This window comes from Ixodes scapularis, unplaced genomic scaffold (assembly GCF_016920785.2).
Source record: "Ixodes scapularis isolate PalLabHiFi unplaced genomic scaffold, ASM1692078v2 ptg000137l_1___fragment_3__unscaffolded, whole genome shotgun sequence".
Taxonomy (NCBI): domain Eukaryota; kingdom Metazoa; phylum Arthropoda; class Arachnida; order Ixodida; family Ixodidae; genus Ixodes; species Ixodes scapularis.
This window is the reverse complement of record NW_024609920.1, coordinates 762389-776014: the sequence shown is the minus strand read 5'-3', so window position 1 is coordinate 776014 and position 13626 is coordinate 762389. Positions and strand designations below refer to the sequence as shown.

Genomic DNA, 13626 nt, shown 5'->3' with positions numbered 1-13626 from the left:
CCAGAAGATTGGCTTTTTCCTCATCTGTGCAGATCCGATATGGTCTCTAAATTAATTTTATGCGGTTGGCTTCACATATTTATTTCTTGTAGATATAAAATAACTGGTGTAATGAAAGTTTTATGGTACCTTTTTTTTAATGGGTTGCTTGTCTCGGCTTGACCTATTTTCACTTTAAATTCGACAGCATTTGTGGGCGAACCTTTTTGTCACTTTTCACCAGTCGGTTGGTCTGTTTTATGGTTTGTGTGACTGATTTGACTCTAGCACAGGCAACGGCAGAGGCACATGATGACGGCTTGGTTTGTATGAGCGCTCACGCAGAGAGAAAGCTTTTTAAAATCGTGCATCTGACCCTATGCTTTTGTCAGCTCCAAATCCAACTTGTAAATTAGAGTATATGGCATGCAGGTACACCAAAATGCATCGTTCGCACACATCGGAACAGTCTCTTAGAGAAAATTATGAAAAAGGGTCCGCCTTTCAACGGGCAACAAAAGAAATGCGCAGTCAGAATGCGCTGACGAGGTGGCCAAGCAAGCTCCTTGAGTGGTAGGCACTTGGGGTAAAGGGAATGGCTAGATCACATTTTGGGGGTAATCAGGTGCACAGTGTGGAGCTTGCAAATAGACTTGCATGCCATATATGAATACTCTGTAAATTTTTACCACTCGCTCAACTCAAAAGCGTGTGCACAGGTGTGCTCAAACGTGGGTAGGATGGAGCTCCCAAATTGTAAGATTGGGGACTGGGGACTAAGCTACTGCTTAGTCCCCAGTTTTTGATAGCAGTTTTAGTACACATGCACTCTTTCACCTGCTCAGTTCTGTGAAAACCTTCAGAGATATCTAAAGAGAAAATCAAGTTTCTATGTTCACACACTCTAAGCACTCGAGGCTGACCACCTGATTCGACAACGAGAAAGAGTGCAACTAGCCCTTCGTTCTAATGGGAGATTTTGAATGGCTGCCCAAACTTAGCAAAGTCTGGGATATGAGCTTAGCCAGTTTTACATGGACTCTTCTGCAACATATCATGAGCCTTAGAAATAAAGCATTACTCAAACTGAATCGAGTTTTCCGGTTGGTTCATCAGTTCTCAAGAAATGCTTCACATTATAAACCAAATCACTATTGCAATTCCGGCCTTGCATTTTTTTTCTAAGTTTCGAACGAATTTAGGCTTGAAGTGTATCGGTTTTGACTAAGGAACAGGAGAACAAGACCCTCAAGTCAAACATTGGTTTTAGATATCGGGTCACAGGATGAACAATTAGAGGCAATGTCCATTTGACTTTTGTATAAGATTCATGGCTAATAATTAAATGGGCTGAGGGGGGCTGTGTTTTATGCACAAGCTCAATTTGCACGTCTTGTTGATCTGATATAGATATTTAATTATTTTTTCTCTATTTTCTCTTCTTTAGCACATCATGTTACATGCAGCACCTGAAAACAAAGGCAAAACACCACGGGGGGCTATACTTTGGCTCTTCAAGGACCCGAATAAAGTGTTCAAAGGTACTTTTCTTATTTTCTCATCAATTATTCAGGTGACATTGCATGATTGCTGCAAGCAGCATAGGAAAGAGTACTCAATATTCGTTTAAAGAGATTCTTTTCCAATTCAAAATTCTGTAACTTTTTTTTATAGAAAACCTGGTTGTATCAGCGTCATAATGAACATTATTTTATGTATAGGGCAGCATCACTAAGGGACTGGCTGTTAAATGAACTGGAGAAATCTGCACCTACAAGGATTGAGCTCATATTCTTACCAAAGGTCTATTTTAGCAGTGAACACCATTGTGACATGTGAAGGCACAGCTCCGTCTCTGTGGAATGTGAAAACAGCATTCTCTATATTTTCAAGCATGAGTGCCGACGCAGATGAGTGAGAGTGACGTTTGGTGTTGTCGAGAAGGTGCTTTATATCGCTGTTTAAAAATGCAATGACTGCGGTGGTCGTTCAGACTGCAGATAATGTTTTGTAATCCCACTACCTTCTATAATTCTGCACATTGGTCTGAATGCCAGAACTGACAGAAGAAAAAACAACTGACATTGAGGAAACTTGCTGCAGATGCATTGCTCAGCTGTGTTGCCTGCTTTCCACAACAGGTTGTGGCAGCTCTCGATTGTATACATTGGTGCCCATTGTCAAATTTAAATAATGTATAGTTCTATTTTCCACAGACTGGAGTTGCACCTTAAAAGTTTTCATGGGAATCTGTGTCACAAAAAGAAAACCTTTGATAAGTTCAGCTTGCTAAATGAAGGCATTGATTCTTCTCGCTCATTTTACAGCCCACCTTTCTATTGCCACCGCCCTATGCGGAGAGCAAGTCGTCTGCTTCTTGCACAGACATTATGGTGATGTCAGAACGGTGACGAGCTCTCATTGGCTTTGATTGGAAGGATATAGTGGGTAGACCACAATGCTAGACACCATTAGGTGTCTAGCATTGTACGCATTGTCAGAAGGCCAAAGAGCTTGGCCTTCTGACATCACCGTAACCCCTGTGCAAGAAGCAGACAAACTTGTGCTCCACATAGGATTACGGATACTCAAGAGTGCTTTCCGTAATATAAGTTACGGAAAGCCTGCTCTGTTTGCCCTTTTACCGACAACTTTTAAGCACTTTTACGGATACTAGAGCGATTTCCGTAATAGGTTTTACGGAATGCGTATTCCAGTCCGTTGTTTTACGGACAGCTCTTGAATAGCGTTGTGGATAGTAGAGCACTTCCCGTAATCTGTTTTGCGGAATGTCCTTTTATTTACGGATTGTGTACGTGTTTAAAAGGATTTTTCCGTGATTAGAATTACGGATGACCTTTCCGGCAGCATAGGTGCCAGAGAATTTCTCCGTAAAACTGGGCAAATTTTTTTACAGATGGGCTATTGGCATTACCGCTATGTCGCAGCTCATTAGTATTGTTTCATGAAGAGCGCAGACAAAAAGCATCCGTGAGCGTAGTTCAGATATGTCTGCTGCTCGTGTTCATCCGTGGAAGGCAGGGCTGCCTGTCGTAGCATGCATGCTTGCTCTCTAGCTTCAGCTGAGTCGCATACGTTTTGTGAATTAAAGTATACGGTCGTCCCGAAAGGTTCAGACATCGAGGGCGTTTCTCTGAAACATGCTTTAGGTGCACGTGGGCCCGTTTGTGAAGGATGTCCCTGTTGCCTAAAAAACGCAAATTTCAAAAGTGAAAGAAAAAAACAAGAAATAAGGACGGGTACACACTTATTCCCTTGTTTGAATTCAGAATGAGCAGCTGTCGCCATTGCTGAGAAACCCTCAGCACCGGCATTAGGTTCCAAGTTGTTATAGCATTTTTGAACTTCTGCATTGGAAAGGACGCAATAACATTGGTAAAATGTTTGCTCCAAAAGTGAGAATGTCTGCCCCAAAACCAGTTTTTGCCTGCTACAAGAGCTCCAAATCACCATTTGTCAGTTCCACCATTGCAGTTATCACTTGCTGTAACTTAATTTATTCTAACTGTGCTGTTTGTTTTACCTTTTCAGATCGAGCATCGCTCAAGGCAGGCGTTTTCAGTGACCTAATAAAGATACAACAGGTTTGATTTTACATTTTACTTGTCATTTTATTGGCTGTTCTTCCTGAAGTTAACTTGCAGTGATCCTATGGCAGTCGAAAGTATGTAATAGCTTCTCTGGCAACGCTGCAATCTGGATAGCCTATCCTATCAGCTCAGCAGTGATCACAATCACACCTTCCATCAAATATGTTCCATCAAAGACCACCACAATACGTTCCATCAAAGACCACCACAATACGTTCCATCAAAGACCACCACAATACGTTCCATCAAAGACCACCACATACGTAATTTGGGACATTCCATCAGTGGCAGTCAGACGTCGTCTGATGGACCATCAGGGCACGTTCCACCAGGGCTGCTGACTGGCAGTCAGTGTCCCAAATTACGTACCTTGATGGAATTTTCAATAGGGCCACACCGCGGCGTAACCGCTGGTTGTACTACACTGCACGATGGTAACCGCACGACTGCACAGCGTCCATTTGCAATTCAAGGCTCCGTCGCGTTCTCGCGCGTGCGCAGACATTTTCCGAAGTTTTGCCGAATCTTTGCCGAACTTTGCCGAATCTGAAGTTGAGCAGATTCGGTCCATCACTAGTAAAAGGCTCGAAGAAACTATCCGATAATCGGTTAGAAATTATTCTGCCAAAACCGCTATTGGCTTTGAGCTTGACCAATTCTTTATGCGTGTGCCTGCTTTACATTGGCCTGGGTTGAGGAAAGTAAAATCTGTTTGGTATGTGTAGCTATTCCTATAGCAAATCGCTACTTTGCCTTATATCATCAGCCCATAGTGCTGGTAGTGGAAATTGAAGTCTCAATAGAAACCCTACCATAACATTTTGTTTTCGTCCTCGTAAACAGACTAGGCAGACACCGTTAATCCGAGCGAGGGGAAGACTGGCCAAGGAAGACCGAACACCGGACGAAGGACAAACAAAAAAACTTGGGAGTTTAGTTTGTTCTTTGTCCGTCCTTTCCCTCGCACCAGGATTTATTATGCCCTTCTCAAAAAAGCTGAAGCGCCTTAAAAAAAAAATGTTTGGAGCGGTCTTCTACTATAGCTTTTTGTCCCATGAATTCAGTCATCGCGCTTTTGGACTGAAGTAAACGTAAAACCCATATATTTTGAGATGTGTGCGCAGCGATTGCCGTAGGGCATGCGGCGAGCCTTGCCGCCAGCTGTTATCCGTCGAAGACATTGCGACGTTATAGTCGTCCTCCTGCACAGTGCCGAGCAGAGTCATTTGACCGACGACGTCCCTTTGGTTAGTCTCGCAGCGATAACTGTTCTGGGCTCTTGCCACCACTTGACATAACGTCCGTTGTTGTTGGCAATGTAGGACGTCCGTCACCAGTGTTGCAAAATCTTCAAAAAGATTGCTCGCCGCCCACGGGCATCAAACCCGGGTTCGCTTCGTGCGGAGTTGTTGATGCCACAGCATCAACAACCCGCTCTATACCGGAGGCTTTTGTAGCACCCACCGCACGCGCTCTCTGGAAAAGAAAAAAAAATAGCCGATAACAGAAGGCGGTTGTAGCACTGTCAATGCCAAGAGCTCGTGCAGGGGAAAGCGCTTTTACGCTATCCGGAACAAAAATGATACGAGCGTTTTTCAAAACAAAATAATCGGATGCCTATTTCGTTTTGTACGCTTTTGTTCACGCACCCCACGGTGTTTGAACGCGACGCCAGTGCCCGACAACTTCGCCATGTCGTGTCGTGGCTGTCGCTGCGACTCTACTGTTGATCAACGCGGGATTCCTGAGTTTTTTTCTATCCGCCTTCACGCTCTCCTGCTCTCCGCATGCAACGGCGGGCAGGGCTACGTCGAAATTTTAATTAGAGATTTTGACACTCCTAGTAATAAGATCGAAAGAAAACTTAGACATAATCTTTAAAATGCCTACATTAAAACATTCAGTTTTTTGCTTTTTGTTTCTCTTAAAGAACTGTTTTTAGCTTCTCTTTCAACCAGCTTGCCCACATTCTTGCTTTTGTATACCTCCTTTGCGGTGAGATGACCACGACTCATCCGAAGCTGGGATTCTGTGCAGGTATGGAGCTCCGACGCCGGTGCAGCACACAGCCCTCCGTCGGACCTGGTCATGCGCAACCAGCAGTGGCCCCACGTTGAACAGATGCGCACTGCCTTGCTCAGCGCTGATGGGGAGGAGGTGAGCGCCTTCGGTTTAGTTTTTTGCCATTGTAGCTGGGCTGCACTATAGGTGTAATTTTCTTGTAAAGTTGCTCGTTCAGTTACCACCTTTAATAGGCCTCCTTCATCTGTTCGAAAACGTGCCAGTAAAGTTAAAACTAAATCATCTAGAGCTTTCTTTAGAAGAGCCTATGTATTGCCCGCACGTTGATTTTGTGTGAAAACCTGTTAAGCAGCTTTTAGCCTTGTTATTCATATACTGTTAAACCATTAATGTTTGAGAGCCTTTAATTTTTGCGAAATACGCGAATTTAAAATTGGTTTTAGTGGTTTTAGTTTAGTGGTTTCTATAGGTAAATTCCAGCATTAAGAAATCGCGAAATTTAATGGTCGCGAATATGACCCCGCAGTCCAATTGTCGGAAAATCGGGGCCGTGAAAATAAAGGGTTTCACGGTAGCAGAAGGGAAAATAGTTATTCATAAGACACTTGCATGTAAGATGTCATCGATGTGTGAATTTAGAGGGTACAAGCTTTGTTTTTCCCTTTGAATTGTGGTATTGTGTCCTTTTTGGTGAACACTGCTTGATTTATCTTTGATTCGACACCCAGAACAACCATTTGCACGTGTTCATGCTGTGTCTTTCTTCGGTCGGCATGTAGTTCAGGAGTGGCTTTTACAATGAGCTCTTCCCGACATTTCTATTGCCGTTTCTGGTTGCTGTTCTGAGGGGCTGACATTTTACTGTGATTTTGTCTATCTCCATATAGTGCTTTAAAACTTTTCTAGTTGTCCCTGGGCTCTATTTGCAGGGGCGGGACAGCTGCACCAATTGTGCCATTTTGATACATTCAAATTTCCTGCGCCTAGCGGCACCAAAAGCGTGAAACTGACAAACTACGCTACGCTCTGCAAAAAATCACGGTGGCGCTAGATTTAGCAGAAAGTGAACTCTGTCGACAACCTTGGCTATTTTATATACCAGGTGGCGCAAGCTGCTGCCAGATTCCTTGGTTCAGCCGTATCTGTCCATTCGTCCATCCGATGGATTCAATATACACATTCATAAATCCTAACCATCGTGTCGTTGCATCATACATCATACATGCTATGATGTATGGTGCATGTAGCATTATTGATCGAGAGTCGTGCCACTTTAGTTTTAATAAAATTTGTTCCCAAAATAAATAAAAAATCTCCCTGTACAATTTCAGGTACTGCACAGTAAAGTTCTATTCACACGTAGTCTAGCGACTGGGAAAATAGGGAATTGTCAGGGAAATTTTAATTACCAGGACAACTCGGGGAATTGTTAGGAATGCTGTAAAATATCGAGCCCAGTCAGGGAAAACGAGCCGCAAACGCCATTGAGTGCCCTGAGCAGACTTGAAGACTTGGGTGCAGAAAAATGGGCAATAAATTCTGCTTAGAGCGGAGCACGGTCACTGCTCACCCGATGTAGAGTGTGCTACCCGATGCGAAGGGAACAGCCGGCAAACCCAGTCGAAGCCTTGGATTGGGTTGGATTATATTGAGGGCACGACACTAGGCTAAATCTACTTAGAGCTACTTGATTTAGTAACAAATGGGAAAGCCGCAGACCCCAATATAATACAAGCCGGAGGTATCCAAAAGTGTCCATTTGGCGGCCGTGCTGCCATTCTGTTAGTAACAAGGCGTGTGTGGTTGAGCGTCGTGTTTTCATCGTGTTTCTGGAAGTGGGCTCTTCACTGACGATGTCCGCGGCAAGAAAGGGCTCATTTATTCCAGACAGCACGAACCCAGATATTTTTTAAGATGAAGGTTGGATTAAGCCCATGCAAAATGATCCTCACACTGCTCAATGCTCAATACCTTGTGTTGTAATGGTCCTATATATTTAATCGCCTCTACAGTGGTCAGGGAATTTACCTAAATTTGTCTGGGAAAACCTGAAAAAGTCAAGGGATTTCAAAATAATTTGCTAGACACCCTGTATTGAATACTTCCCAGCACTTGCAGTACAAACCTAGTTTATGTTCCACCAAAGTGAAATGCTGCAAATAAAACTGCTAAAGTCCTAAAAAACCTCGATGTCGGCACCTGTGCACGCGATTCTGCATTTAGGGGATGAGCTTTCGTAGGTGTACTCACGGTCGTACACTTGCGGCGGTGACCTTGCGAAGCGGCTTCTTTGCTGCGGTAATCCTATGGAAATGACCCTCGAATTTCTTATGTTGTCATGTTGAAGCTCTCGGCCACATTGAAGCTCTCGGCCACATTGAAGCTCTCGGCCACATTGAAGCTCTCGGCCACATTGAAGCTCTCGGCCGCATTGAAGCTCTCGGCCGCATTGAAGCTCTCGGCCGCATTGAAGCTCTCGGCCGCATCGAAGCTCTCGGCCGCATTGAAGCTCTCGGCCGCATCGAAGCTCTCGGCCGCATTGAAGCTCTCGGCCGCATTGAAGCTCTTGGCCGCATTGAAGCTCTTGGCCGCATTGAAGCTCTTGGCCGCATTGAAGCTCTCGGCCGCATTGAAGCTCTCGGCCGCAGTCCCGTTGCTCGCGCACGATACGAATGACACACTCCGCTGCACACATGTTGAAAATTACCTGCAGGCAGGCCTCGAGCACATTCGAAGCACCTTTAACACATATGCATGCTTCGAACGTGTCTGCAGACGATGTTTGTATGACCCACGTGACGAGGCAGTGCATTAATTGCAAAGTCTATTTTTTATCATGAATTAGCAGTGTAACCGGAACTCTAGCGCTTCTGCGGCATGTTACGGCTGACGAGTTGACGCTCACTTTCGTTGCGCCCCCAGGTGGCCTTTCGGGAAAACCGGCGGCGTCAGTTCATGCGCCTCTCGGAAAGGTCGTCCGGCGCGGGAGGATATTCGACGGGGCGTGAGCCCCTTTCCACGAGCACGTGAGTACCTCTTCTTTCCTTCGGTTTCTTCAATGGGGCATGACTTCTTAATCTATGCAGGAAAGAAAAATTAATTAAAACAATTGGAAACTTTTTCTAAGAGCATATATATATTTAAACTGGGTTCCGGGGACCGAGGAGGGTTTGCCCAGAGTGCCCCAGCAAGTTTGAATTCCGGTCGGGGTGGTTCCATTTTGAAAGCTTCCCCCGGTGATCGAAATTAATCCTCAATTATCCGCAGGGACGTGACAGATGCCCTTTGTTGGTACAGCACGTGAAAGCGCGCCTGGTAGTTGTTCTCCATTTTAAGACTTGTTTTGGCAGAACCAACCAACTAATTGACGCGTGAATCATGTTCCGCGATAGTCTATGACCACTACCTCAATCTATGGGCTCTAAGCGTGCTAAAAAACCAAACATCATTTCCATGCGTGGCGATTCCTTTGAGATCGGTATTAAAGGTTGATTACCCCGGAACTATCACCAACACCAGAGGCCGCCGTCGGACAGGAGCTTATTTTTTTTTTCCGACTGCCCTCCGGCGTGTGATAGTTCTGAGATAATTGACCTTTGATACCTATTTTAACTATTTTTAATCTGCTACACATGCATGTAATTTATTCTTAAGTACGTTTACTGCTTGTAGATTGAGTTGGCATTTAGACTACCGTAGAAAGCGGTTTAGCGCACCTTTAATGCCAGGACCAATAGGGGTTCATCAAGTTTAGAATGTTTGATACACCCAGTTTTGGAGGAATAAAGCAACACCACCTATAGTGTTCAAAGCCCGTGTGCCAGCATTTCGACGTCGCAGCGAGCTTTTGCAGGGGTCTAGTTGCCGAGCGGGCGCTATCCGGGCGCGATAAATTTGCGTGGACTTAATCCAAGGAGGCTGTTGGCAGGCCTTGATTATTTTGGTTCGTGCTGTCTAAACTGGCATTTCGGTCTCCGCAGCAGCGGACTTGCACGCCTCGGGCGGTTGAGAGCGCTTTTGCGAAAGCTTTGAATAAGCCATTCTGCATTTCTTGGGCTGCGAGTGGCTATGGTGTTGGTGTTGGTGCAGCGATGTTGGACATCGTGCATAGCAACATGTTTTAAACTTTTTGATTGCTCTAATATTCATGAGAGCATGCATTTCTTGTCGGTAGGTGTTACTTTGGCCCATGTTCTGCCGGCGCTTTGCTTCCGGTTATATACTGCCACCATCCCAGGAATTCCGACGAACTCCAGTCATGGCAGTCTGTCGTAAAAATAGACTACGTAAGTTTTTTTTTTTTTCACACATTAACTTTTGCTTTTTGCGGCCTTCGCAGGATCCCAACGAGCCCAACCGCTGCTGCGTGATGTAAAGAGGCAAGAAAAAAATGAAAAAAGTCATTAGAGTGGCGGAACCTTAGTGCCATTTATTTTATTGGTTATATTCCTTTTGCCTTTCTCTGTACTTCTCTCTTGACCCACCTGTTTGTGACTGCAGTTGTTTTATCCTTAAAAGAAAGAAAAACAGAATAGCTTAACGTGTCCCCACATAACCTGTCTAAAGCATTTCTGTAACTTGTTAACTTCATATTCTAACCCCTTTGTGTGCGTGCTTTTGTTGCTGTCGTTTCATGACGCATGTAACCTACATCATGTTACATTAAAGTGCTGTCTTGTTCGTAGTGTAGTGCTTGTTCGTTTAGTTTTGTGGACAGGGGAAGCACATTACTTGCAGCAAACCTTGCGTGGTGTTTGCTATGGTTTTTCCAAACGTTTTTCCTGTGTTGGAGATAAAACCTTCAGTTTTTAAACCTTAATCGCTTTAGAAAAAGGGTGTAACTGCAACATCACTGCAATAGGTTTCGGGAGGACATCATTCTGCAGCCCTGGCAGCAGTTTCTGAAGCTCTGGTTTCGCTAAGAATTTTTGGCCAGTTTTTCCGGCAAGTCGACTCCGGTGTGTTGCAATTATAAGCGCAGGTCGTACCAAGAACAACATAAGTACCTTGTGAACCATATTTCTTAGTTTGCCAACTGTACCTGTGAAGTGCTTTTTACCAAAAAAGCAGGTTGCTTTTTTTGTACGTGGGCGACACGGGGGTTAATCTGTTCTACGGCAGACGCGACTTTGTCCTGCAGTTTATTGGAATGCGGGCAGAGTGTTTTGGAGCACTTGATTATGGATATTTTGACTTTGATCGTTGTCTTCGGAAATGTCTGTTTGTTTGACCTCGCAAACAAAAAAAAATTACCTTTTTTTCACAATTTTGTTTGAATTTATTGTGTGTTACATCGGAGCACCGTATTTATGCTTGGTTTTTAAACTGCCCAGTTGAAATTGCTGCGTTTAGACAGTTTAGTGGTTGCACTGGTTGTTCAATGATGTATGTTAATCAAAAACATCGCAGGCAAGGCTAACGTGTTGTTTGGGGTTAGTCTCTAGATTTTCTTTGTCAGGGGAATATGGATCTTGTCAATCATTTCCCTTCACTCGCGATTTTAGCAGTTGCAGAGTTCTCGGGTGTGTACACTCGTGCGCAGTCGTTGATGTTAATAATTGCCAAGGTAATTGCACTGCCGACACAAATACCATTTCACCTACTCCGCAATCATGGCAGTGAGTTTAGATCCTAAATTTTTTTTGCCAAAGTTTCTGGTTACACTCTGTGTGAACTGCTCGATGTTTTGCCCGCTAGATTTTTTTACAAGCTTCTTAATACAACGTAACTGTCGAAGTTCTTCAACAGAAACCTTTTTCGACTGTTGGATGTAGAGTCCCATTTAGTTTCTCTGTTTGACATGGAATGAGCAGTTTTTTTATCCTTTCCAACCTGAGGTGGACCACAGCAGCTGCTACGAGCTATCGGAGAAAATCCAGTGCTGTATTGGCTGGGATTTTTCGTAGCATGCACTGCAATCCATCATTGCAGTGCATGCTTCGAAGGTGTAGAGTAAGAGCTCATCTCTTGTATTGGGTTTGTCTTTGTTTAGTTGTGTAGCCTCTGCAAGCGCTTTTTTCCTTTGTCTTGGATCCCAGTGAAAGTGATCACTACTTCCAAACTCGTTCGTGTCAAAATGTGCTTCTTGGTATTTTTTCTGTCGGTAGCATTTTTTTAATGGAAAGCTAAACCTATGGTGCCAGTTTCCACTGCCATGCCTCACCCTAGCGTGCACTTGAGTCTTATTTAACCGTGCTGCATGAACCCGCTACATCAAGTTGCATATATTATCAGAGTTTCCCAGAGTATTCAATATTGTTAGTCTCGCAAGATGTGTCCCCGTCCTACATTGACCTCGCTTTTGTTCAAAGTGTTCGTTTTTCGGGGTACCTTTTTCATAAGTCTCGTGCTGGTATATAAACATTGCAAATTATTCGGCAGTCTCGGAACTGTCGTTCTTCACTTTTACTGTATAGATTCGCAATTAAAAGTTTGTTCATTCGTACCTTGGCTTTGTCACTTTTTGCGGCCGACCTGCTCTGCCTCAAGATTGTCCATGTGCTTGCTGCGTTAAATTGGTTCTCAACTGTCGGACGAAAGTCTTTGTCAAGTGGTTACCCCCCTACACTGTGTTGCATTTCGCCAAAAAAGTGATGCAGCTCGGAGCATGTGGGCCGTAAACTTGCACTGTGGAACCTGGGGACCATGGGTCCAATCCACTCCCCTGCCCGTTTCCATTTGGATGAGCTTAGCACCGGCGTGCGGTCGCGTATCACCACAGTATGTTGCCCATTGAAGATCCCAGGCTGGCGGCGGTACTTCACTGGCTAAATTTCTCGTGTACAGCAGAAAGCAGACGCCCGCTGAGGCTGATTTAACATAATTTTTCAAAATGTGAGAAATCCTATTTCTTTCTTGATTGTAATACCAATGACTCGTTCAGGACCTTGTCTGATCCCTTCCTTTCATGTTGCGGTAGGCCTGTTCAAATCTTAATGAGCTCAATATTGCTTCAAATACCGTACTATCCGGTTCGATCATTGCATAAAACATTGACAAAACTTGTCAGTTGGGCTTCGAACTGTGCGGAGGAAGTTCGCCCATGACGCTAAACATTACAATCTCGCTTCGCCGCAGCACACCCGCGTGCTTGGGAAGAAGCAACCTTCGAGAGAGGGACTGTGCTTGCACATTCGCCTCTACCCTGTTGTAAGTTTCCAAGAAAAATCGCTATGGTATTGTAAATTGCGATACTGTGGTAAGTCGTGTGCATTGGTGGTTGTGATTTGTCTCAAGTCGTGCCTTTTACAATCGGCTTAGTCGATTTTTTAGTATTTTATTTCAGAATTTATTAGATTATGTTCAGCTTTCGAAAGCAGTCCTGTCCTTTGCGGGAAAGCTTCGTAATGGCAGGAGTCTCCCGAACACGGAACACCGCTCTAGATAAGTGATAAACAAACTGCGCATAGGAAAGGTTCAATCTGCGATAGTTTCAAAATACCGAAAGAAATATTTTGGTATCTTGAAACTTCTCAATTTCGTGGTACACTTCTACTACGAGGTGACCTACAACCAGGGTGTAAGTTAGGCAAGTGGGGAAATAAGAGCCGAATAATCGAGCAGATTGCGTCCTCCCTCGGTTTTATCCCTAGCTTTTTCTTTCTGTGGCGGCATCTATGTGGAGCACCGCGAACTTTTCCTCCCGGTGGGCGACTGGCTAAACTGACAGAGGGGTTTCTCGCGGATTTTCAATGGAAAACTGTTGTGCTCTTGGCTTATTTTGCATGCTTTGAAGGATCCACGGCAGTTTATTCATATAAATTGAATATTTCATTCAATTTATAAGTTTTTTTCCTTACTTAATAGTTCGGGGGACATCCACAGAGTGGCGGGATCAGAGTAGATCGGAGTGGTGGTGGTGTTTCAGCGAGTTGGGTAGTAAGTTTCGATGCGCAGCGCTACATTGTTAGCAAGTTATCGTTTTGCCTTGGGCTCGCTCGGATCCAGACAGCACTGCGTGCTTAGAACTGCAAGCGTTAGCGCCGTAACCGCGCTGAGGACTGGATTCGTGTTT

The 13626-nt window shown here is 44.5% G+C and overlaps 1 protein-coding gene across 2 annotated transcripts in view; it reads left to right on the top strand.

The window, feature by feature from the left end:
- LOC120836036 (lamin Dm0-like) overlaps positions 1 to 13626 on the top strand; it is a 94724-nt gene that overhangs the window by 24886 nt on the left and 56212 nt on the right. The window contains exons 8-10 of one of the 2 annotated variants that reach the window (XR_005717066.1): positions 5628 to 5747; positions 8535 to 8638; positions 9952 to 10524. Coding sequence is in view for 1 of the 2 variants with exons in the window: in XM_040218386.2 (XP_040074320.1) it covers positions 5628 to 5747; positions 8535 to 8638; positions 9952 to 9982 (255 nt within the window). In the remaining variant the exon portion in view is untranslated. Of the gene's footprint in view, positions 1 to 5627; positions 5748 to 8534; positions 8639 to 9951; positions 11984 to 13626 lie in introns of those variants that run through there. The other variant, XM_040218386.2, reaches the window with a different exon arrangement.